Source organism: Sinocyclocheilus rhinocerous, unplaced genomic scaffold, assembly GCF_001515625.1.
Source record: "Sinocyclocheilus rhinocerous isolate Xijiao unplaced genomic scaffold, SAMN03320098_v1.1 scaffold1296, whole genome shotgun sequence".
NCBI classification, from domain to species: Eukaryota; Metazoa; Chordata; class Actinopteri; order Cypriniformes; family Cyprinidae; genus Sinocyclocheilus; species Sinocyclocheilus rhinocerous.
Genome location: NW_015659405.1, coordinates 241,796 through 266,730, shown reverse-complemented (window position 1 = coordinate 266,730; position 24,935 = coordinate 241,796). Strand labels below are relative to the sequence as shown.

Sequence of the window (24,935 nt, the reverse complement as noted above, 5' to 3'; positions counted from 1 at the left end):
TTGTTCATACAAATTATTATTACAGCGGCAGTTTTTCAAATAATTAAGATTTATGTGGTTCCTCGCACAATACTATGTTGTGAGCTAAAACACTTTTAGATGATTTCTAAACTAACATTTTGGTGTTTGCAGTATATAACCAGCTCTATGGCTTTCTGATGTGGTAAACTTGCTTGGTAGCTCACCTGGTACAGCATTACGTTTGGGTACAAGTCACAATACAAGAGCTCAAAGACTTGTAGAATCAAGGTGAAATGGCATGGAAAATGTGTTTTATCTCATGTTTGCTTTTGTTAACACTCGGTTAAGTTTAGGGTAGAGTTTAGTGTAGGTGGTACGTTATTTTCAAATGCAATAGAGCATTAATCTTTTAGCACCATTCACCGGACATTTCATTTCTGAACTACTGCGATACGTACAACAACCAATATAATCAAACGTTGTCTGATTCACATTCATCTGTTTTGGGGAAAATTGAACACAATTTTAGTGCCACTCACTGGATATTTCACTTTGAAAGTGTCGGGAATCATGCAAGAAGCAGCGCAATATCGTCTTGCAGAAATGTCACCACAGACAGGTTTTTCCAATGAGTCTAAATTGCTTATGACAGTTTGTTAAATCAGATTTGAGATACCTTCTTGCTTATGATCTGAGTCCTAAATTTGGTTAAAAGTGATCATAATATTGTTTTTGCTAATTTGTGCTAGAACTACTGTTCCAAGGACATGTTTTCTCACCACACTGATATTTGTTGTGGTGTTAAAATTGTCTCGTTGTAGTGGGCAGATTGAGACATATTCTTGGAAAGCGCACAGTGGGCAGCAGGCTCTTTCCATGCACTGATGACACACAACACCATGCTCAATTAGCCCTACAGTTGGCTTAATGACCGCTGAGAGTCAAAAACATGGTTTCTGCAGGATGCCGGAAAGAGGTGTGAACCTGGACAGTGTGTGATGTCCCCCTGCTCTCTGGGATTTCCCTTTCCAGTTCACTGCTCCGAGTTTTGGCACAAGCGATCATAGCTGTTTCACATCACTGACATATCAAAGGCCAAAAAGCATATAATGACATGATGCTCATATTTTGCCTGGGTGTATTAATATATTAAATATTCTTGAATCATTTTAATATGAAATAACTTGAATGCACTTCCATGATGAGCATGTTTTTTAATTCTTTAAAATTCTGAAACATATATTAAATTGAAATTCTTGATATAATAATAAACCCTAGAAGTCAAGAAAAGCAGTTTGAAATAATATTTTATTGTTATTACTTAGGAAAAACATAAAAAATATTTATTGATATAGAAAATCCAATCAAAGTCATGTTGTTCAAGATTGACATGCACATTCACATATATTGAGGTGGAAGGAAATATTGTTAATATTTTTTTTTTCTTGATGGTTCTACCATATGAAAGTTTCAATGTCATTGAAAATTGAATAAAAGTTTTTAAAACCATATGAAATCAACATGAATACCATTAGCATATTTCTAAGATCTTGTCACATGTTTTAAGGTTAGCTTTTTAAAATAATTTTTCTTTTATTTATCATGGACACTATTGTTTGTCATTGACCCAAAATCAGCAGGGCCACTTTCAGAGATTGAAATTCTTCAAAAATTGTTTTCCCAGATGGAATTTTAGTGGATGCCATTAAAAAACATGTACGTTGTTAGTTGTCAGCCATGTTCAACAAGCACAACGTTGAGTTTCTTTGTGTTGATGGACTGTTGTACCTCTCCATTATTAGTGAGTATTTCCGTGGCCAAGAGCAGCTTGCAGTGAGCTCAGAATGACGTTTCCTTAGAGATGAGAAAATGGACAGATGGAGGGTTTGGATGCTGTTGGCTCAATTAGCGCACATTTCAGTCCCGCTGCAGCTCTCTGTTGCGGACAGCCAGTCCCAACCTTTTATGATTACAGGGTTCCAGCCAAACAAGGGCCAGCCTGAGAGATCACTGAGCTTCATGCAAAAAGAGCTGCCATTTTTTTTTTTTGACAACACGTTATTCACGCAGAATGGCGAAGGTGTTAAATACTGCAGTATGGGGTGACCCTCTGCTTGAGAAGGACGACTCTTCTCCCTGACTGTGATTAGCACTTCCCTTTGGGATATGGACAAGTTCAGGCACACCCCTAGATTGGATAAATGGTTTCATTCAAGTCTTGCTGTCAAGCGGCAGAAGGACCTCAGCCCTTGTCATTAATTTGTTGTCTGTTGTTGATGGCGAGGGAAGCTGGTGGAGCTCTGGGAATTATAACTGCTCCATAATAACCACACAGCAGGGAAATGATGCTCCTCGATGTCCTGACCCCAGACCTCGTGAACGCCATGGGGATCACCTTGCTATGATTAACACAGAAGCTGAAATTCACAAAGGAGGCTTGACTAGCAGTGTATCGCTTCCTTCCTTTCATTCTTCCGTGTGCTCCTTATTTCTGTCATCCCGAATCGATGGCTAAATCTCGATTGTCACTGTCTCAACCGGCTTCACAGGCTGCAGAGCTGGAGGTCACGGCCCCCATCGATCCGTCAGCCTGGTTGCTGTCTGGCTCGCTGATGGATTCGGTCCCCCCAGCTTGGACGACTACCGTGGGCTTCTGAGAGAGAGATTTGTCCCTAACAAGAAACTTCCCCAGCTTGTGTTTAGCTGCTTTAGGCTTCCTCTGCCAGCTCATATCTTAGTTGTTCCATTCTTTTTTCTTCTAAACACTATTTTATAATCAGCAAAACACAATTTTGTTCACGCAAACACTTGCTGTCAGCGTGCCAAAGGTGTGTCAGAATCAGTATCATGTGGTATCATGTTCAAGCCATAGAGCACATTGTAGTAGCATGTTGGTGCTCCGCCCAGAAGGGTTCAGGAGGAGTTCAGAAAGGTTGGACTAGATGTAGACATTGTACGACTTTGTGGTTGGGTTTCATGTAGCATGTGGCACTGAGCTGTAGTCTGTTACACTGGAGCTGATCTGGCTGTCTTTATTTCCCTGACATCCAACCCTCAGCTTAACCAATAACAGCTGACAGCTGCTGCACATCGAGCCCTGAGGAGTTCGGAAGGGTGAAAAGGTTTGATTTTAGATGAAATGTACTTAAGGATAATGTAATGTGGAATAATCCTAATGCGGTTTTCAGTTGATGGATGGGTCAATGACATATATGAGTGTTCACAATAAAGAAATCCTTTAAAAATCTAGTGCGAAACAAACATTAAAAAAAAAAATTTAAGGAGATGATTATTTATGAATCCCAATATATAATATATTCCACACCGCTTGAAATTATTCTTTTTTTTTTTTCATCTAAAGATCAGGCCCTTTCTTTCAGAACATGCGACACAACTCCTTGTTCAAGCTCTTGTTCTATCCAGGCTGGACTATTGCAATGCTCTCTTGGTTAATAAATCTGCAAAAATGTCAACAATTCTGTGTTTTTCTGTCAATATGGGGTGCTGTGTGTACATTAATGAGGAAAAAAAATTAACTTAAATGATTTTAGCAAATGGCTGCAATATAACAAAGAGTGAAAAATTTAAGGGGGTCTGAATACTTTCCGTACCCACTGTATGTATATATATATGTGTGTGTATATGTATGTATGCGTGTATATATGTGTATATATATATATATATATATATATACACCTTGCTACGTGTACTGCGTTAGGCTAACCGAGGCTTGTCATTTGCACTTATATATTGTTGCTCTTTTGTTAGTTTTTGACTGCTTTTATTGTCCTCATTTGTAAGTCGCTTTGGATAAAAGCGTCTGCTAAATGACTAAATAAATAAATAAAATCTAAAGGTCAAATTACCTGCCTGATATTTTAAGAGATTTATTAAGTTATTAAGTATTAAGTAATCACATATACAGTAGGATGCGTTCGGATAAAGTTATTTAAACTGCTTGTAAAGTGCTTCACTTTACTGATGTTCATTCAGTTTTTAGCTTCAGCTCACGCAGCTTGGCAATGCTAACCATGATTCAGTTGTTTTACAAAAACATTGATGCATTATTAATAAAAAAATTAGTAGTATTATTTTTCTTCATCATATTTTCATCAGTAGTATGTTTTATTTCAATTCATTTAAATAATTGTTTTACTAAGCACAATAATGGCATCCCTAGTGTAGACTATGAATTGGGAACACGTTCCATTCCCCCCCACCTTCTCTGTCAGTGGTGCTTTACTGTACCGCCTGCTCAAAATGGCCAGAGAGTTTTACTTTGATCCTGGTACACCTTTGATTCCAAAGCCTTTACAGAGCAGTATTACGATGGCAAACAAGGGACGGCAGAGCAGGCAAGTAGAGGTGCTTGGTAGCTTTCTGTAAACAGGAGAGACTTTAAAAGGATAGTTAACCCGAAAATGAAAATTCTGTCATTTACATTTAAGAATGTGGTTGACCAAACAGTTTCTGGTCCCCATTGACTTCCATAGTATACTGTTTAGTTACCAATATTCTTCTAAATATATTTTGTGTTCAACAGAAGAAAGAAACTCATACAGGTTTGGAACAACTTGAGGGTGAGTAAATGATAACAGAATTTTCATTTTTGTGTGAACTGACTTTTTAACACTTTTCCCGGCCCTCTTTTAACCCTTTTGGTGGCTCTGGGCTGGAAAAATTTGCTCCTAATCAGCTCGTGCTCATCTCGAACCAGGAACCACCAGTGACCAGGTGATGGAATAAGATCCTCATCACATAACTGATGCGAAACAAGACTCTAACCTATATCGCTCACATTAAAATCAACAATGGCGTCCAGATACGCTGGAATCCCCGAGTTGCACCCTGTTGTATTGCAACTCTACTTAAAAATCAATCTAAAACGCTGCTGCTGGAGTTTGTTTTTTAACCTCAGCAGGTTTTTCTTGTGCTAGAGCTCTTCTCATGTGTCTATGCTGGCTGCCAATATCTGGTAGAATTCAAGATGCTCTTCCTGGTTGAAACTGTTGCCAGTCGCTGGGCCCACTGTACTTTCAGTCCTTCATAAATCCATCCACACCAGCCCAGCCACTTTAGTTTTCTAATCCCTCGTTCCCTCCACATGAAGAGATCCTGCTTGAGCAGGTCCAAAACCACCATACTTGGTTCTCACTGGTGGAACAAACTCTGGATAAATGGAAAACTTATTCCACTGCTACATTCCAACAAATCCTGAAGACACACGTCTTCGGTATTCATTTACAACAGATCTCAGACAGAGTGCTTTGTACTTTGTTTAAAAAACAACAACAAATCTGCTCATTTCATGTAATGCTAAGGATCTGAGAATGTTTCATTTATCATTAGTACATGACTCATATATCATGTACATTATGTACTAATTTTTTTTGTCTTGTCTATTCGATAGCAAATAAAAAATGCAATTCATTCATACAATGACTTGAATACACTTCCTTAATTTTTTTGAGGGCATAAAATCACAATCAAAATAAATTGAAAAAAAAAAAACCTTAAGTATGCTTAATAACATTTGATTTTTTGCCCACGAAATGGGCAAAATGCAGAAACATGCAGGGAAAAAAAACGGAAATTATATCATACATTGACCTTCATGACTGTGTGTCAAGGTCAGTACAGTATTTCATAAATTAACAAATAATTTGAAAATCTTATGACGAGGCAAGGCTAGTTCAGGTGGTAAAATATCACGTGGTGCAACTCCCCAAAAATATAATGACATTTCTGAATGAATTCATAATATTTGTTTAAAAAAATTATTACTATTTGCATTGCAAAATTATATTTAATAACTTTGAAGATGTGCCCACTCACATGTATTCAAGGTGTAAAATATAATTTGGAAAATATTTAAGTACATTTTGGTGGTTACATTTTTGAGTCATTTTTCATCATTAAATTTCAGTCTTTCTTGAAGATTTTAAAGGTTTTCAAAATCACATGAAACCAACAGTGAATACAGAATGAAAGAGCACATTTCTGAGAACTTGGCATGTGTGTTTAAAAAAAATAAATTCCCAAAAAAAATCATGGAAGCTCTTACATGCCATTGACCCATAAAATATCTTGGACATCTATTATTTTAGCAGTAATGTAATATTGTTTGTAATCAGAGTAATTTGAAATGATTACATTGTATTATGTTTCATTTTTGCTGTAAGGCGTAGCTTAGCATGCAGCAGGCGTTCTCATCCTATCCCAGGAACAGCCATTAACATGATTTGTGCACTTTATTGTAAGCCAGTTTCGTAAGAAAGTATCTGCTAAGAACATAAATGTAAATGTAGACGTGTCATGTACAAGGTCATGAAAAATGCATTACCTCTGTCGGCTAAGCACTCGCCCTTTTCATCAGTGTTGGCCCCCTCAGCACTCTGTAAGAAATATAAAATAGCCCTTGAAAGAGAGAGGCCCTATTTGCTCTGGCTCAGATAGAAGCATTAGGATGATTTTTTTGATAGTTTACATATCCTTTCTATGCATTTTAAATTTTTTTCGGACGTGATAAACCTCTGATCTCGCTTCATTACCTTTCATGAAAAGGTTGTGCCCTTTGATCTGACCGCAAACAGAAACTAAGGGTACTCCACGGGGATCCATTCTCACTCTGTCACCTTTCACAAAGAAAAACACAGCTAATGCATGACTACTACATGAAAGGGCAAGAAGAGGAGTATGAATCTGGTGACAACAGGCGTATCTTCTAGCCAAGTATGTCATCTCATCACTGTGTGTTTGGAAAAGAAAACCTATAGGCAGACCCTGTTGGGATGGTGGTGGGGAGTGCGGAGGAAGGGGATTCTGGGAAATGGGCGGTAGTCATGGCTTGGGTTACTTGTGTTTTGGCCCTCTCCGCCCAGGGGGCTGCACCACACTGCCACCGTCTTCTACTACTGTGGGCGTTTCAGACACACTGATCCAGTCGCCTCAATAGGCTCGGGTTTCCCGTTTCCCCGCTGGCTGATGCAGGCCGCAGATAACTTTGTCTCCATGCTTGTATCTTTTATCTCACATCTGGGAGTCTTGCCTGGGAGCTGGATGGTGACTACAGTGCCTGCTTTGTCTTGGCCCTTGTCATTACAAGGCTCAGGTTGCGGGCGGAGTTGGTGGACCTCCACCTGAGCTCAGGAGCCGTCCCATCACGCGCACTCCCGAACATGCTCTGCCGTTGGGTTTTTTGTGTGTGTGGGGGGGTGTGGCCTACCTGGAACAGGATAAAGTGAGGGGGGAAAACACATGGGTCTTGATGACTTGGCAAGTTCTGGTGGTTATCTTAGAAATTATTCCTCTGTAATTGCTATGAAAGAATGTTGCCTGAACGTTTGGGTGGATTTCACTCCATCTCCCAGCTCGGTGTGCCCGTGTGCCCATGTGGGGTGTGTGCCCATTCGGGGTCTCCAGTACATTAGCTATGTATACTATATGGATGTTTAAAAACCTTTAATATTATAATTTTTTGTAAATGTTATGCTAGTTTTAACTTTTAAGTTTTACTCAGTTTACAGTTTTTCACCGTATATGATGAGGTAACTTACAGTTAACCAATTAACAGGTCTTTACTACTGCATTTTTATAAATTACCAACATTTTATTTTTTACAGTGCTATGATTCCAGTTTGGTTTCAGTTTTTTTTTTTTTTGTTACTTTTATTTATTTATTTTTTATCAGAGTAGCTGCTTCAACACAGTTGTGTCTTTAAAGGGGTCATATGACGCTGCTAAAAAGAACATTGTGTCCATTTTTGGAAGGCCAAACAAAGTAGTTTAGCTTTCACAACGAAACACACAGCGTCACACGCGGAGGCCGGCTTGAGTGAGCGACGGCCGGGGGCTTGAGAACGGTGTGACGGAAATGTTACGCCCCTTACCATACTGTGATGCCGTGTCCCGATATGAGACAACACCATAAAACCCATTACAAATGAGGCATTTGTTGCATCCACTGGGGACATTATTACTGATTATAATGACTTATACTGTCTTTTTACACGTTGCGTTGCGTATCGCGCCGCGTAAACACAAAACCATGTCTGCATTTGTGATCGGAGAAACAACAAACAACAAGCCTACTCTACACTGCTCAAAAGCGGTGGCAACAATACTACAGCGAGAATCAAAGTTATGCCTTCTTTCTTTGCGTGAACATTTGTATGGTGTTATGCAAATCTTCCCACATCGTGATGTAGACATGTGGGGGCGTGTTTAAACGAGGCATTTTAGGAGGGCATGGACGAGTCTTAACTTTTATAAAGAATATCTCTTTGGGTTTGAGACTTTAGTCTTTGCAACTTTAGGGATCTTATCTATGCACGAACAGCTTGTAACACTCCAAAGAGAAACGAAAATTTGAAATTGCATCATATGACCCCTTTAAAAATTCTGAGTGAGAAAGTGGTAGTATGTGATATTTGAAGGCGTTGTAAGCATTTTTTATGGCAATATGAAGCATAAATTGTCTATTTTACTTGACAGATATCATTATGTAAAACCTAAGTTCCCCAAAAGTGCCAGGGGGTCGACTCAAACTGTTTATCAGAAAACTAATCAATCAGAAATAAATCCTCTTGTGAATCATTTTGTATGGGTCAAGGAGGTCTATATTACCCAGTAGCGTGTTTAGGCAACTCACGCAATTGAGTGGGGCCCCGTGGTCCAGGGATTTCCCTGATAATACCTGAAGAAAGCTAACGGTTACCTTTTCCATTCATCAAAGGCTGTCGCTCAGGTGGTGTGTGAATTTTGGAGATTTGTTTTTGAGCTAATCACCTGAGCCATGAATGCTGTGTGACTATTGACTCTGCAGCCGAAGGAAAGTTTTGCCATAATGATGCAAACAGGCTAATCACCAGCAACTATCCTGAGCTGAGACGTCATATGCAGCAGCGAGTGGAGAAAATGTAAGCCTAGCAAAAAAAAATATAATGTTTAGTCAGAAATCACTGTTAATTTGGAATGGAGAAAGATATTTTGGGGGCCGAGGTTTTGGGTTGTAGTTTGCAAAATAGCAGAAGTTAGCAAAATTACTAATTGTTTGTGGCATTCATAGAACAAATATGCTGTTTCTTACTTTCTAAGATGTTTTGGGATCATCTCTCTCATATACACGCATGCAAAAACACAATGTTTACACTCTCTCTTTGTGCCTCATTTACCCCTAAATGGTACTTATTAGTAGTACATTAAATTTACATATAAAGTACTTTAAAAGTACACATCAGTACCTAAAGTAAAAGGGTACAAACTCAGTGACAGTTTTGTACCTTTTTTTCTAAGTTTTATCATATTTCCTGATGTTTTTTCTCATTTCTTTTGTTAGAGAATGCAGACATTTTGAAAGACTGAGCAAAGAAGCCGCAGATTACACATAATGTCCTTTTCTCAACAAAAATAGTTAGCCACAGGCTCATTTTGGGTTAGAGCGTCATGTTGAGGATCTTTTAAAAAACTTCAAGAAAAGCACAGAGAACAGTGGTTAGTGCTTTTAGGGGGAAGAATTCAGCGCAATATGTTTGACAGAGTGGGATGATGCTAAAGAAATGGCGGTACTCATGACGAGAAAGAAAAGAATACATCAAGCCCTTTTAAAAGAGGCCGGACAAGATGAGAGCGGCCCGAGTGGATGAGAGTCCGTCACCCAATCCTTCTCCTGCGGACAGGGGAGGGCTTATAACACTATTACACTGCACTTTGCTAATGGTGTTAAAAAAGACAAAGAGGGCAGGTCAGGGAGAGTGGGACGGGTGATACACTTAGCTTTAGAGTGCATGGCATTACCATCATTTTCTGTTTGATGCCCTGTGACAAACCCAGTCACTTTTACGCTGAGAGACAGAAACCCGAGAGCAACTCTTTTGTGTGTTTGTTATGGGAGTGACAATTAGGCTGAGGGCATTAGAGAATGACATGGGTACTACAACGTAAACATGGTAAAACAAAAGGCTTAAAAAACATACAAAACGGTGTTTTATGAAAATCTAAAATTGCCAGCAGTTTCCTGTGAGGGGTAGGTTTAGGTGTAGGGTTGGTGTAGGGCAATAGAAAATACAGTTTGTACAGTATAAAAACCATTACGCCTATGGAGAGTCCCCGTAAACCACAAATACAAGTATGTGTGTGTGTGTGTGTGTGTGTGTGTGCGAGACGAGAAAGACGTTTACAGGCTTTCCTGCGTATACATGTGTTTAGTTTTACATGCATGTGTACACACGTCAGCACGCACGAGCGTCTCGCTGTGCTCTTGGTTGTTTGTTTGCGATGGTGTATTTTCTAAGACAGGTGTTTACTCACCCCATGATGAGAAAAACAGCATGTTATCACACTGTGGAGAAAAGCTCTCACAATCACACAGCGCGGATCCCAGCAGCCCCCTAGAGGACGTAACGCGCACAGAGAGTGGATTTCATTCATTCCTAATCGCAGTAATCTGGTACCATGCTATAAAATTCACACTTCATACAGCCTGAAAGTGATTACATATGGCTGAGGTAAAAAGGGTTAATGTTTGCACTCAACCTTTCTTTACATCACTGGCTCAGATGTATTCAGAATACACTACTATTTAAAATTTGTGGTTAATGTTTTTGAAAGAAGTCTCTTATGCTCAACAAATTGAGCAGTTATTCAATCATAAATACAGCAAAAACAATAATATTGCGAAATATTATTACAATTTTAAAAATGTCATTTATTCTTGTGATGCAAAGCTGAATTTTCAGTATCATTACTTCAGTTTTCAGTGTCACATAATTCTTCAGAAGTCATTCTAATATGCTGATTTTGCTGCTCAAGAAAGATTTCTTATTATTAACAATATGCTGCATAATATTTCTGTTTTTTTTTTTTTTGGAAACAAAAGCAAGTGTGTGATCATTCAGGAGAGCCTGTGCTGTCCATCAAAATTATGATTGCTCAAATAAGTAGGAAAACCAGTCACAGCTTTCAATTTTTTTAACTCTGATTAGAGAGCCGAGAACCCCAGAGATGTTTGACTGGATCACGGCCCCACACATTTTATTTTTACATACAGTCAAGCTGAAGGGGTGAACATTAATTCGATTTTATTAAAATGCCTCTGCTCATAGTATACTTTAGAAGTAGTGGTGATTTAGGATTTAATGCCGGTTGGCTTACTTTTTTTTTTTCTCTTCTCAGTATTGACTTGGCAGTATGGAAACATTCTCCAAAGGGGCTTGAATTTAAGCTGCTTTTTAAATGATGTTAAACATAATGTTTAAGTCTCTGTGTTTCGCCATAGGTGTGTAAGCTTAAGTGTAATAAATTAATAAATACAATTATATATTATATTTTATAATTGTTTTATTATTATTTTATATCTTCAAATTATAAGTAAATACAGTATGTGTATAAATAAATATACATGTGTGTACAGTAAAATATGTTTGTGTGTCTATACATAAACTTTTATACAAGTAAATATTATCTCATAAGGATTGTGCTATGTAATTTTAAAAAGTTAGGTTGAAGTGCTTCAGTTTCCTCTTGTTTTCAAGGTGTGTGTGCTTGAGAAATCCTTGTTAATCTCTCTCGTCTGCCATAACCACCCATAAAACTAGTGCTGTTTCCCTCTCTCACACACACACACACACAGGCCTACAAATGTCTTGCTTTTCCCCTGCTTTCACAACCTTGTAGATAGATTGTTATTTTATGTTGGATTTGGGAGGAAATAAATAGTTTCTTAACTCAGAGGAGTATGTATTTTGGGTGAGATTTGTGTGTGTGTTGTAGGGAGTCTGTGTGTCGTCTGTGGTTTGCAGTGTTTTAAGTGTTGTGTGTGTTGTTGAAGGTGGTACGATGTGTATTGTTTTAGGCAGTGTGTGTTTTGAGGGGCAGTGAGGGATAAAGACAGGATGCAGAATGGCTTCTCAACAGGCGTCTGCAGGTACGAGAGAGAAGTTTCTTAGCTGAGCCATGAAATTCCAGAAGCCTCATTACACTCGCCGTCAGAGCTCGTGGTGACGATGAGATCCAAACGAGCATATTTGAGATAAGTGCCAGACATCCTCAGCTTATAATAACAGTATTTATCGTAAAGTTAGAGAAAAGTTCATTTATAAGGAAAAAGTCATAAATACAGTGGTGCCCAAGTGTCTGAGACTACACTGACAATCTGGGATTCAAAATCTGATTAAAACCGGCAAAGTTTTTTAGATAAAAAAAAAATACATAAAGAAAAGTAAAAAAAATAAAATAAAATAAAATGTTTATATTGTACATTTTTTGTGAATGTATCTTTGTACCCCAAATTCGATTTTTTTTTCAGCTATTTAATGCTCACTTGATCTCTAAAAACATTAATAATTTAATAACACTGTTAACTAATATTTTGCTAATCTCTAAATTGATATCTGTTTTTGTATATTGTACATTGTGCATTAGTACATTGTTATTGTGAATTATAAAAATATAGAATTGTAATATCATTTATCAGTTATTTGCCATATAATAATTACAAATATTTAAAATAATTAACTGTAATCAATAAAAATAAGCAGTATCAGACAGACTTTTTAATATCACTGCTACTGTAATTTTTACTAATGGTAGTGGTCTCAGTCTTTTAGACCCCACTGTATATAAAACGAATCACAAAACAGCATGTTTATAATAAAAAAAAATAAAATCTCTGATTCTATTTCAGAATAATTTTGTGTCCTCATCCAGAAGGACTTGGTGTCGGAGTCGTGGCTTAGTGTTCATGCTCTAACATGTGCACAGGTGACCTGGGTCTAAATCCATCTCAGGTCATTTCCCGACCCCAATCTTCATAATTTCTTCTGTCTTGTTCTGGTTGATTACAGGCAAAAAGCCCAATATGAAAATTTGTGTTCAAATGATTAATATGCATAAGCAGTTCGTACATACAAGGATGTAAACATGCAGAGTAGCTGAAATGAGGTAGTGAAGCCTCTGTGTGTTTAAACATCCACCATTAGTAGCCCATTAGAGCCGTGGTACAATGACAGACAGCATCCCAGCGCAGCTGCTATCTGAACACGCTTTTGATGATAGAACACAGATTTGTTTGCTGTCCTTTCATTTGCCGGACTGCATTGGTCACTTCTATTTTCTCCCACTGTCTTTCAGTGACTGAAAGGTCTTACAAAGCGGGCCGAGGCATAAAAAATTAATTAAACAGGGGGGCGTAGTGTCACAGCAAGGATGGGTACTTTTATCTAACAGCGGTCCAGAGTAAATAAGGACGCCGTGTGAAGAGAAGGTGAATGTGAACATGGACCTTCCGAGAGAACACACAGCACCTGGATAATTACAGACACACAGACCTACTTACCTGAACATATAACTAGACATTTGTGTTAAAGGAGGAGCAAAAACAGCTATTACTTTTTCTCTCACACAGGGCACATGTGTTTTGTCCCCTGGGTCTTCTGTCCTATTCTTCTTCTTTGTTGTTTGTTTTATTTTTCTCAACCATCCCCCCCTTGACAGTGCTTTTTAGCCCTGGCCAAATGTCAGCTGGGATAACGTTTGCATAAATGCTGTGATAGAAAAATTGCTCAAACAGAGTTGGAATAACAGGAGAGATTGCGGGGAGATGTGGGGGGAGGAGGGGGCCGTGGAGATCTCGGCGTCTGCCTGACACAAAGAACAATAAACATGTTCCACATGGGGAGAGGTGGTCCACAGACCAAGCCCAAGCTGAGCATGTGGAAATGGGTTCCAGACCCAGAGCCGTCGGCACAAAGGACCATTCTCGCACACATGCACACAAACACACACGTTAAACTCTGCATCTACCCTCCCCCTCATTTAGGCATATGCATCAGCATGAAATGTGCTGCTAAACCCCTGACACCAGAACTAACCCGCCATCAAAATCTCAAAACTCGTGCGGATCCAGCACATAGCCTTGTGGCATGCCCGACGTGGTGATGCGTTTGAGGGAGAATTACACCTGAAGTGTGTGAGGCTTGTGCCAGGTTATTAGCTTGCTGTGTTTGCCCTAAACTATTATAGCCAGGTCATTGGTTAATTGCAGAATAATCACACATATTTGCTTTAGCTGCAACTCAACTAAAGGTTCAGAACAGAGAAAACGTCTCGGGTTACTTATGTAACCATGGTTCCCTGAGGGGAACGAGACACTGCGTCCTCTAGGGGTCGCTATGGGGAACGCCTCGTCGTGACCCGTGTCTGAAGCCTACATTGAAAAAACACCAACTTGTTTCAGCTTCTTCACTCTCCACATCCATTTCCTGCTCTTGTTGGGCTGGGCCCAACTGAGCACTGGCCCCTGGATCAGATGATATTAGAGAGAGGATATCATCGTCCAGCGGCTGTCTCTCGCCCGACGCCGATGCGCGGAAGAGGGGGACCCCCCCTTCAGCCTCATCGGCTAGGTCCACCTGAGATCCCCACGAGCTCATTCTCCTCCGTGCCTCAGCAGCGGCGGGTCCTGAACCGCGGGAAACCGATGGTTTTCCCTCTCCCCTCGAGAAGAGAGACAAACGAGAGCGGAGCTTCTTCAGAGAAAAGCTCTCACAGTGCACACAGATTGCCCCCTCGAGGACATCGTGTGCGTGCTCCTCGCCCAAACAAACAACGCATAGATCGTGTGAATCATCGGGTGTCAGGAACCGCTGACACGGATGTACACACTTTCTAAACGCTTCGCTAGTGCTCGCCATAGTAGGAAAGAAAAAGCTCTTACTTTGCTTTTTGGAATGCACGCTTCAAACAGACCGGTCAGTGAAGACGAAGAAGAGAATGATGTGCGCTACCGGCGCCTATTTTGTACTAGTCGCGACGGTAGTGACGTCATGGCTGTCGCCGGCCAAACAAGTTGGTGTTTTTTCAATGTAGGCTTCAGACACGGGTCACGATGAGGCGTTCCCCATAGCGACCCCTAGAGGACGCAGTTCGAAGTTCCACGAAAGGGAACCAACAATAACTTCTAAATGAGGACCAAACCCCACAAGACTTTCACAAACTCATCATTTCTGTTTGACCTGGCAGAGTTTGGCAAACTTTAGCATCTGCTCTATGGCAAAAAGTGGTGCAAAATATAATAAATGACTTGGCTCAAAGTGTAGGGCTTTCTAAAGACAAATAAGGTTGTCTCATTTCTCTCTCCTTCCAGACAGCTGGACTGTCTTTATCCAATTTTACAGAGGTAAACCCCCACCCGACCCCAAACTTCGGTGGTTGTAGTAATACAATCCATAAATGTTTCATTTATAAAACCCTCAAAACTACTTTTCCACTTCATTAGTCCAATTCTGAAATTCACAACATTGCTTGAGAGAGACACATTAAAGATTCTAATAGTCAAAATGACTTTGTTTATACCAGCCAGAATCCTCTAAATACCATGATAAATCATGGATTCTGTCTTATCTAATCTGCTTGCTTGGTTTTAACCTCTTCCATTAAAGATGCTTCCTACTATGGGCCTGGAAAACAGACTCTTCTACATGCAAACATTTGCTAAAGGAAGTTCTGAAATCTGGATCTGAGGCTCTCTGTCGGCCAGACACTGCCGTAAATCACAGCACTTCAAACCCCTTCTTTGACTGCACCGCCAGGGAAGTTCGCCCCGAGAGTCACGCTCCTTCTAAACACGCCAAACGAGAGTGGTTTGGTCTGATTAATTGAAGTCCTGTGGGGATGATAGCGGCTGAAGAATGAACCAAAGACCCAAAGAGCCCCAAAAAGACTTTCTGCACACATACATTCCTCCAGATGGGAAGAGAAAGAATCTTAGCACAGTTTCACCAAAGGCACACATCACAATTAAATTTAATTAGGAATTTTAGAAGCAATCAATGACATATTTAATGAAATAATTGAATCAAAACTATTTAATGAAACAAAGTACATCAAGAAAAGTTTATTTCATGTTCAGTCTTAAAAATATATACTGCATGCTTCAATGGTTCTTTGCTTCACCATCATTCCGTAATTTTTGTACTCCATTGGTTGCTGTATAGTGTTCTTGTGTTGGCTGCTTGGTTCTTTAGAGGTTAAAAATATTGATGTTACGTTATAGGTTCTTCAGATCTCTTTCTGGGTCTCTTTCAAATGAATTCGAGGGACGTTACCTTGCGTTACAGGTATTTCATTTAAATACCAACTTTCTCTCATAATTTTCTCCAAAAATGAAACAGAAGCAACTGATATATAAAAAAAACAGAGTGTAGTAGATACATAGCTCATATCATTTGGTACACATGAGTTCATGCTTTTAGCCATTTGATTACAGTTTATCTTGACAAATCCGATCCCAATTTGAGACATTTTTGAGATTTCTTACAAAGAGTGTGATATTGAAGGCCTTATTCTTAGGGTAAAGTTCTGAGAAGCAGAAAACTTTAGCAAAAGTCCCATTTTGTTCTCCATTCAGTTTCATTGTTGTCCTTAAATGAGGATATCGCCTGTGTAATTCTTCTTGCTTGAGAGAAAAAGGTAAAAGAAAATGTTATTTGTAAACCTAATAAGGTTCTTTTTGGCATCAGGCTGTAAAACCTTTTTTGGTTCTAACTGGATTGTAGACATGATGAAAATATCCCACTGTGAAAGGGAGACTATACAGCTCATTTAGAGCTGATGTAAGATCAGTTGTTGATGTAGCGGCGGAGGAAGAGTTCAGGGAGGTCTGAGCGGGACTATGCTCTGAGGACTCGAGGAGGAAGTAGACCAGTGACTACAGTGTGATTGATGAAGCGAGCTCACCTAACTGCATGCATTAGCTCTCTCTAAACATTCTGGGCTCACTTATTGATATTTCCATCTGTCATCTCCCCCCCTCTGACACCCCATACCCACCAGCCACCGGCTGTAAGGTCATTTTTTATACCAAGATACTTTTGAATCAAAGGGAATGACGTGTTGCCTCAGTGTGTCGGATCATTTGGCCGACTCCTCCAGATTTAATGACATCTGGGAGTGAAAGAGGGGACGGGGCATTGATATTGATTTGTTAAGGCGTAATGCACTATATGAATCTGAAAGAGATATGCCTGACCCGCGGAATGTGTAGTAATGATAACGCACTTTGCATTAAAGGACCGCTAACACATGTTTTTATGGCAGGGTGATTAAATTTAGAGCTCTGTAAACATCAGGAGGGTCCTATGGCGGAGTTCTGCTCCCATTACTCTGCGCTCAGCTCTCGATATCGTTTACTGGAAAGCCGTGATTAAAGGCAAACTGACACAAAAACTCATAACAAGAAAAATAAGACAGAGTACATGCATCTCCGGAGAGAACGGAGCGTTTTCCCCTGCTAGGGAGAGAAATATCGAGGTGCTTTTTGCTGAGGCGGTATGAGATGAACAGGGGTTGTTTTTTCAAGATGTTTTATTGAGCTTGTTGGATACAAGGTGAACTAAGACAGCATCAGTGATGTAGTCCAGGTCGTCGATCATATTACTTGGGGGGTTTAATATATTGCTGATGGCCAAAGAAGAAAGTGACACACAAAATTGGAGAAAGGGATAAAGTCATGCAGTGTGAAGGGGGTTGTTCTCTGGGCCTCGGTGATAAGGCAAGGAGATGTCTGGAGGAGCTTCAGCTTTAGCTTGTGCTGCTACAGCTGGTGTTTGGCCTGGCTTGGCCCTTTGACAGTAATTCCAGACCTAGATTAGCTGTCATCTGATTCCAAATCTCACTCCAAACCCCCGCCTACTGCCCCCTCACCCCCTGGCCCTGTCCCTGCCCTCTATCCCCTCAAAGACCTCCAGAAAACAAAGCCATGTGATGTTCTGATTAAAGTAGACTTCACTCACAGTCTGCAAAGCGAAGCAGCTTTTGAATTTTATTTGTGTATCATGTGATTTGCTTTTTGGGGGGAGGACATTTTATAGTTTGTAAATGTCTTTTGTTTCATTCCAAAAACCTGCCTCCAGATCAAAGACGTGGTCCAAATGCAAAGACTTTGGTAGGCAGTTTAATGCTGCCTACTAAGAACCCTTCTTTCGGCCAAATTTGGCCAAATTCAAAAGCCACACAAAATTAACTTGATGAAAAATGTCAGGGTGGTGTAATCTTTTATCTCTTGCAAAATATTATTTTAACAAAACACCTGCTTCCGCACTCGTGGCAAACCAGCTGGAGCCTTTGGATCTTATTAATGTAATCTTCACATTGTGGACAGAATAAGAGGTTTTAAGATCTCAGGTTCGCACACAAACATACATGTGTGTCTTTTATTATGTCTGTGTCTACAATGCATCCTGTATTTTGTAAGGTGAAAACCATATGTAATTAGCTAAGGCTAGATCCTGTCAAAATGAGACAGAGACTTGTTGGATCAAAGACCTTCCTTGTAGAATATTTTAATGAAGTCAGCATCAGTATTATTAATTAATTTAATTTTTAAAAAGTCAGGCTGGTATAATCTTTTATTATCTCTTAGAAAAAAAATAATTTTAACAAAACTGCTTCACTGCTTATTGGTATTAGAAAAACCTTTGTCTGCAAAATCCAAGTAATGTGGTGCTGAACTAACATTCAGAAACATGCAGAAATTAAATCATAAAACAGAAAATTATATCAGAGCGGACCCTTGCATATCTGTCAGGATCAATTAGTCTCTTAAAATACTAAATCATTTGACCTTTTTATGACATGTTAAGGTTAGTTCAGATTGTAAAATGTCATGTGGTGCAACTCGCCAAAATCTGTACATTTATGAATAAATTATTCATGATATTTGTGAAAATACTTTTATCTTTGAAAAATATATGTAAAACATTTTTGAAAACAAATACTCATGTATTTAAGATGTAAGGAAAATATATTCGTTTTTACTTGATATTTACACCACATGACATGCTTTTTATTATTCATTCATGTATATTCATTTTATATACATTCTTGCATCATCTGTATTTTTATAAAGCATGAGTTGCTGCTGCCTATGTAGAATGTTTCAAATCTGTCATTTATGAGATTCTATTTTAGTATGAATGTAGGCAAGTTTTGGCACAGACCTTTTGTATATAGGGTTTTGTTGACCCTGTGCGTTTCTTTTGATTTCATCTTGTCTTTGTTTCACTTTGATATTCTGCTAAATTGGATGAAGCATGCTGGTATGGCTTCTTATAGTGTGATCAGTTGATTTGAGTTTGCTGTGTTATGTTCTGTAGTGTCTGTAGTGAAGGGGGCTGCTTTGATGGCGTAGAGAATGGAGGATGGAGCAGGTGTGTCAACCGCACTGGTGACAAACCATTAGAGTTTCTCGGCTGGAGCCGTTAGATCTTATTCATGTAATCTTCACACAGTGGACAGAAAAAGAGGATCTGAAGAACTCAAGTTCGCACACACACATGTGTGTGTTTTGCTGTTTCTCTCTACAATACTTCCTGTTTTCTTGAAAGGTGAAAACCACATGGCTAGCTAAGGCTGGATCCTTTTATAATGGGCTGCAAGGCTTCATATCATTATCAGTAAATAAAAAGCCATATTTAATATCAGAAAAATAAAAATTACCTCACTTTTCAAGCAGAACCACTGTGTTTTACAGAAGAAAGTCATATATGTGACTTTGGGGTGAATAAATTGGCTTGAGGGTGAATAAACGATGACAGAATTGTAATTTTCGGGTGAACTTTCCTTTTAAGTGTCCAAATGTTTTTTAGTACCACTGTATTCGTCTGCACATGAAGTCACAGATCCACTGAAGTAACTGCAGTTTTTGCGTCTCGAGTCATACCTTCCTGCAGGTGCTCAATTTGTGTCTAAATTGCCCCAGCCAGCAAACTCATTTCAGAAGAGCTGGGCTGAAGCCAGACCATGTGAAAACCCTTAATGAAGTGGCTTTCTCTCTCTGAAGCCCTGTCAGTCTCTGCTCATCCACTTCCACTTGGTCATTCCAGTCAGTACGGCCTTTAGCTCCAAGTCCCCCTCAACCAATCCCATCCTGTCACATACAACATGGAAAATATTTCCACTATGAGTGACAGGAGCTACTAGCAATTTATTTTTCGAGTTTTGTGTTAAAAGATGTTACGTTCTCAATCTTCAGCCTGTCATTGTGATAACTTTGGCAGTTTTGTGGATCTCAAGTAAGTTGTTTGTGTTTATTTTTCTCAGATTCTTGCATGGTGAATACACAGTGGAGGTGGCCATCAACGACTACCTGGACATCTACTGTCCACACTATGAGGACCATCATCCACAGGAGCGCATGGAACGCTACATCCTTTTCATGGTCAACTATGATGGCTACACCACCTGCAACCACCACATGAAAGGCTTCAAGCGCTCTAATTCATTCTCTGCCAGCAGGTGGCGCTTTTCGCCAGGAATATAGCCGTTTCCCCGGTAACCGCAGTAAACAAAGCAGCGCAGCACCTGACTTTGAAACTTGCAGCGCTCATATTTAATCAATTAAATAGCCTTTTGAAGTGTAAGCTATATCTCATTATACATGTAAATATACATTTGACTTTGATAATAATTGTTTAATATTTAGGTTTTTTCACTGGAGCACCACCTGAGTCTTCTCCTCCCATTTCTGCCAGTGATCATTGTTTCCTTTCCAGGGTACTAACTGTGCACATATCAGTAGCACTTCCAGCTGTTCACACCCTTCTCTCTGGGCTTCGAGTTCCGCCCAGGCCATGAATACTACTACATCTGTGAGTAACCTTCTCCTTTCTTACTCTCAATCTTCAACTTCGAACCCCTCGTCTACGTTTTCTTGTGACCAGGTGTCAGTATGGCCCCAGGGTGCAATCATTCACTGAACTGATGGTTGTTGGGTTACAGGAATTGGGGTGTAGAGGGCAAAGGAAGACTTGATAAGGACGCACAGACTTCACAACAACATCTGATCAATAACGTGCCACACAGTTCAGTCTGCTGAAACCTGTTATGTGGTCTCTAGAGATATATGGCTGAATGAACAAATAAAATACGTGCCAGTCAATCATTGGTTAATGCTATAACGATATAGTTTAGGAAACGAATGCAAAGTGTAACTGAAACTTGAAATTACTGGTTACACATCTTGAATTTACATAAAACAAATTTATGCACAATGTTGTATACGATGCAGTGACTCATCTACAGTATCCGGGTTTTACTAGAGTACACAAATAGTAACATAAGTTCCCTGATTTGACATCGCAAGAATAACACTCAAAATTGTATTTGTGTTGTGATTTCCCTGGTGTTTGTTTCTAAAGGAAGGTTTTATCAGGTTTGATGGAGATTGAAGGAATGGGTCTCACACATTTCAGCAGGAGTTGAAGGGATAGTTCACCTAAAAAAATGAAAATTGTCATCACCTTCTTATAATTCCAAACCTGTATGACTTTTTCTTCAGTGGAACATAAAAGAGAAATTTAGCAGAATGCTCATGTTCATGGGGACCGAGGGCTGTCAAGTTCTAAAAATGACTAAAAGCACCATAATTATTGTATTTTTATGTAAAAAATAAAATAAAATACAGCATTGCTGTGCAACTTTAAAATATATATGTAGTCATTTATAAAGCTTGATAGCCCCTGGTCACCATTCACTTTCATTGTATGCAGTACTTCTCCTTTTGTGTTCCAAACAAAGTCATACAGATTTGGAATGAGATGAGGGTCAGTGACAAAATTTTAATTAAATGGTTTTAATCTATGGCATGCACATCAGTTATTACTGTTATTTAAATGTCTGCCGTGCTCTGTTGCTTTTGTTGAAGTCACATTTGGTGCAGTTGGAGCTGGAGACATTTATTATAGCGATTTGAATGTCTAGGAGTTTAATCAGAGTCGTTGAGGCAGAAAGGCCAGTTCTACTGAACTCCCTTGGGAGCAGAGTTTGGCAGTGTCCTGATGCGTCCGCCTGATGAAAATGTCAATTTGTTGAATGGCATGTGCACTATTAGCTGTGCACTTTGCCGCTCTGGGTGAGATCGGTGCAAAACCAGTTACCAAGGCCATCATGCGTAACTGTCCAAATTATGCTGATTGGTCAAATCATATTTAACAGAAGGATCCTGATGGGGTAATTGCATCCACAGCTTCTGGGGTGCCAGCCATTACCATTTTTCAGATAACAACAGGTAAAAGCCATTAACCTGGAAGGGGAGTTTTTGGCTCGGGATGGTGCCCGGACGACAGGCCTGACACCTCGTCCTCCGGAGGCGGCCCGCCCACCGCCTCAAGGTCAGCCCTTCGCCTGGCCAGACGAATCGAGTGGGGTTCTGCTTTATCCTCTTTTTTTGCTCTCTCCTGCATGACAGGGAGGAATTTGCCGAGGTGCATTTGGTACGCCCAGTGGGATTTTTTTTTATAGAAAGATTAAAAATACGGGAGAAATACGGGGAAATATTTAAACGGGATGATAGCGGGATAGAATGGGAAAATATGGGAAAATCCCTGGAAAAATGGGAGGGTTGACAGGTATGCACTAATCAAAATGAAAAGGTTTTGGAACAGCATGAGGGTGAGTAAACGGACAGAATTTTCATTTTTGAGTAAACCATCTCTTTCAGTTGAGTGTGATTTGTAAACGTGCTGCTAGTCTGACCCAAAGCAGGCATAGGGTGTCTCGAGTGGGTATCGCTTCAAATATCATGGCTGTCCAGGAAATTGAGGTGGTGGGCGTCACAGAAATGTCGCTAAACCAGCAGGGCGTCCCAGACCTTCCTTCCAGCCATGGGACGTTGTCACCCCAGTTGTGAGGGGAAAACGGATCACAGAAAAAAGAATGGAAAGAAAGAACCCAGGGTTCAAAGTTTGCACTCGAGGCTGGGTGTTTCTTATGCCTGTCCTGAGCTGTTTTTAATGCAGTCCGCCCTGACGCTTGGTGCGAGACCTGCTATTGCGCACATTTTGTTTCAGACAGCGGCTTGGGCTGAGAAGTACTTAGTCTGGCTATTCATCAGACGAGGCCGTCTCCTTCTCCAGAGAAGTGTTTGGCTACTATCAATATTGTTGCTGTCATGGCCCCTGGGGTTATGAGGCAAAGGGCTCGTCCATGGGGTTACTGGGGGGGGTGACCGAGGCTTAGTTTGGTTATCCCACAACAATAGAGGATGTCCATCACCTTTGGGTCAACCCCGCCTCGACCCACCGGAGAGGGTGACTGAGTTAATGGCAACTGTGACATTCTCACAGGCCTCTGTGCTTGAATACAGCAAATGGGAATTTCACACACACACACACACACACACACAGTACATCAGATGTTTGATAGCCCTCAGAAAACAGAAAAAAATCTAAAATCTAAAATCTCTTTTATTGTCACTTTTTTCATGCGTACATAATGATAAGTTAATTTCTGTGTATGTTTATTCAGTTTGATAATTTTCGTTTCACCTAAATACATTTTAATGATGAAATGTTTTTTTTTAAATGTTAAAAAACAGCATACAGCATTCAAGAAACATTTTGTAACATCATAAATGTCTTTACTTTCATTTTTGATCAACTTAATGCATTTTTGGCTCAACCAAATTTCATTTTTTGGGGCGGATCTGGTTGTTGTTGTTTTTTTTTCTGACCAATAAAATATGGGTTAGGCGTCTTTGAGAATCCAATTGGAAAATAGTAGTTTTTCCATTCCAACTGATGAGGCTAGCACAGAAGACACTCTTCAGCTTTGATGTGTTTTTGCACACAATTTTATATACTTTTTATATAGTATTTTAGAATATGTAATTAGTCTTTTACAATTGAATGATATTGTATAATTACCCTATTAATGTGCCATTGTGTACATGGTATGTCAAAGTACCTCAAAAAAACAGAGGTGTCCTTTGGCCTGATAAAAAGGGCTCCCGCTGGGCACAGGCAAAAGGAAAAGGCTCAGGGCAGCACGCAGGATGCATTAATGAGGCAATTTCTCCTCTTTTTATTCTCACTTATGCTTTTTTTCTGTATGTGTGTGTGTGTGTGTTTATTCCAACTTTTAGAAGAGAGAAGGGACTTTGAGAGCAAAGTTTTCATGTGATAAAAGAATGCAGCTTTTTATCCTAAACGAATGCAGCTCATTAAGTAGAACAGCATGATTTTTACCGCTCACCATGCTTGCAGTGTCCCGGGTTGCCTTAGAACTGGCCCTGTGCCCTCAGAGATCGGCAGTTCAGAGGTTTGGGGCTCAAGGGGACCCAATCTGTAGCTCTGCTCATGACTATAAACCTCCCATTGTGTGTCGGGACACCTGATCCTGAAAGCATAGTCACACAAATTGCTCTTTTGAAAGCTAAAAGCACATTTGTCCTAATAATCGCTGAAGAGTCATTTCTAATGGTCATGGCCAGCTGTTGTATATAACAGCCAAAGATTTAGAGGCCAGAAATACTAAACAGGTTTTAAGGTTAGGTATGAAAATCTGAGGGCTTTCTGTGCTTAAAGGAGTAGGTTTACCCTTTAACACTCTAAAAATGGATTGTTGACAATGCTAACTTTTATCAACGCCTTATGGTCTTAATGAGATAACTCACTTAAAAATGAAAATGTTATTCTAAACATAACTATTTTACGTTATGGTGGGAGCGGAGTCAAAAGTAACAATTTTTATATTATTTTATTTTTATATTAATTTAAACAATTATTATCAAATAATTATATTCATTTAGTAACATAATATATCTTAGTGTAGGCTATACATTTAGAGTTTTATAATTCATTATATTCTTGTCGACCCACCAGTTCACATTTACAACTGCGTGTTTTCTGCGTAAAAATAAGGGTCGTTTTTGGCTTATTGAAAAATTCTAATTCATTCTCTGCCAGCAGGTGGCGCTTTTCGCCAGGAATATAGCCGTTTCCCCGGTAACCGCAGTAAACAAAGCAGCGCAGCACCTGACTTTGAAACTTGCAGCGCTCATATTTAATCAATTAAATAGCCTTTTGAAGTGTAAGCTATATCTCATTATACATGTAAATATACATTTGACTTTGATAATAATTGTTTAATATTTAGGTTTTTTCACTGGAGCACCACCTGAGTCTTCTCCTCCCATTTCT

General features: G+C 39.6%; 1 protein-coding gene across 1 annotated transcript in view; it reads left to right on the top strand.

The window, feature by feature from the left end:
• Positions 1-24,935, top strand: part of LOC107723866 (ephrin-A2) — a 156,724-nt gene that overhangs the window by 114,492 nt on the left and 17,297 nt on the right. The window contains 2 exon segments of the mRNA XM_074560121.1: positions 20,059-20,245; positions 20,534-20,606. Of these exon segments, the coding sequence (XP_074416222.1) occupies positions 20,059-20,245; positions 20,534-20,606 (260 nt within the window).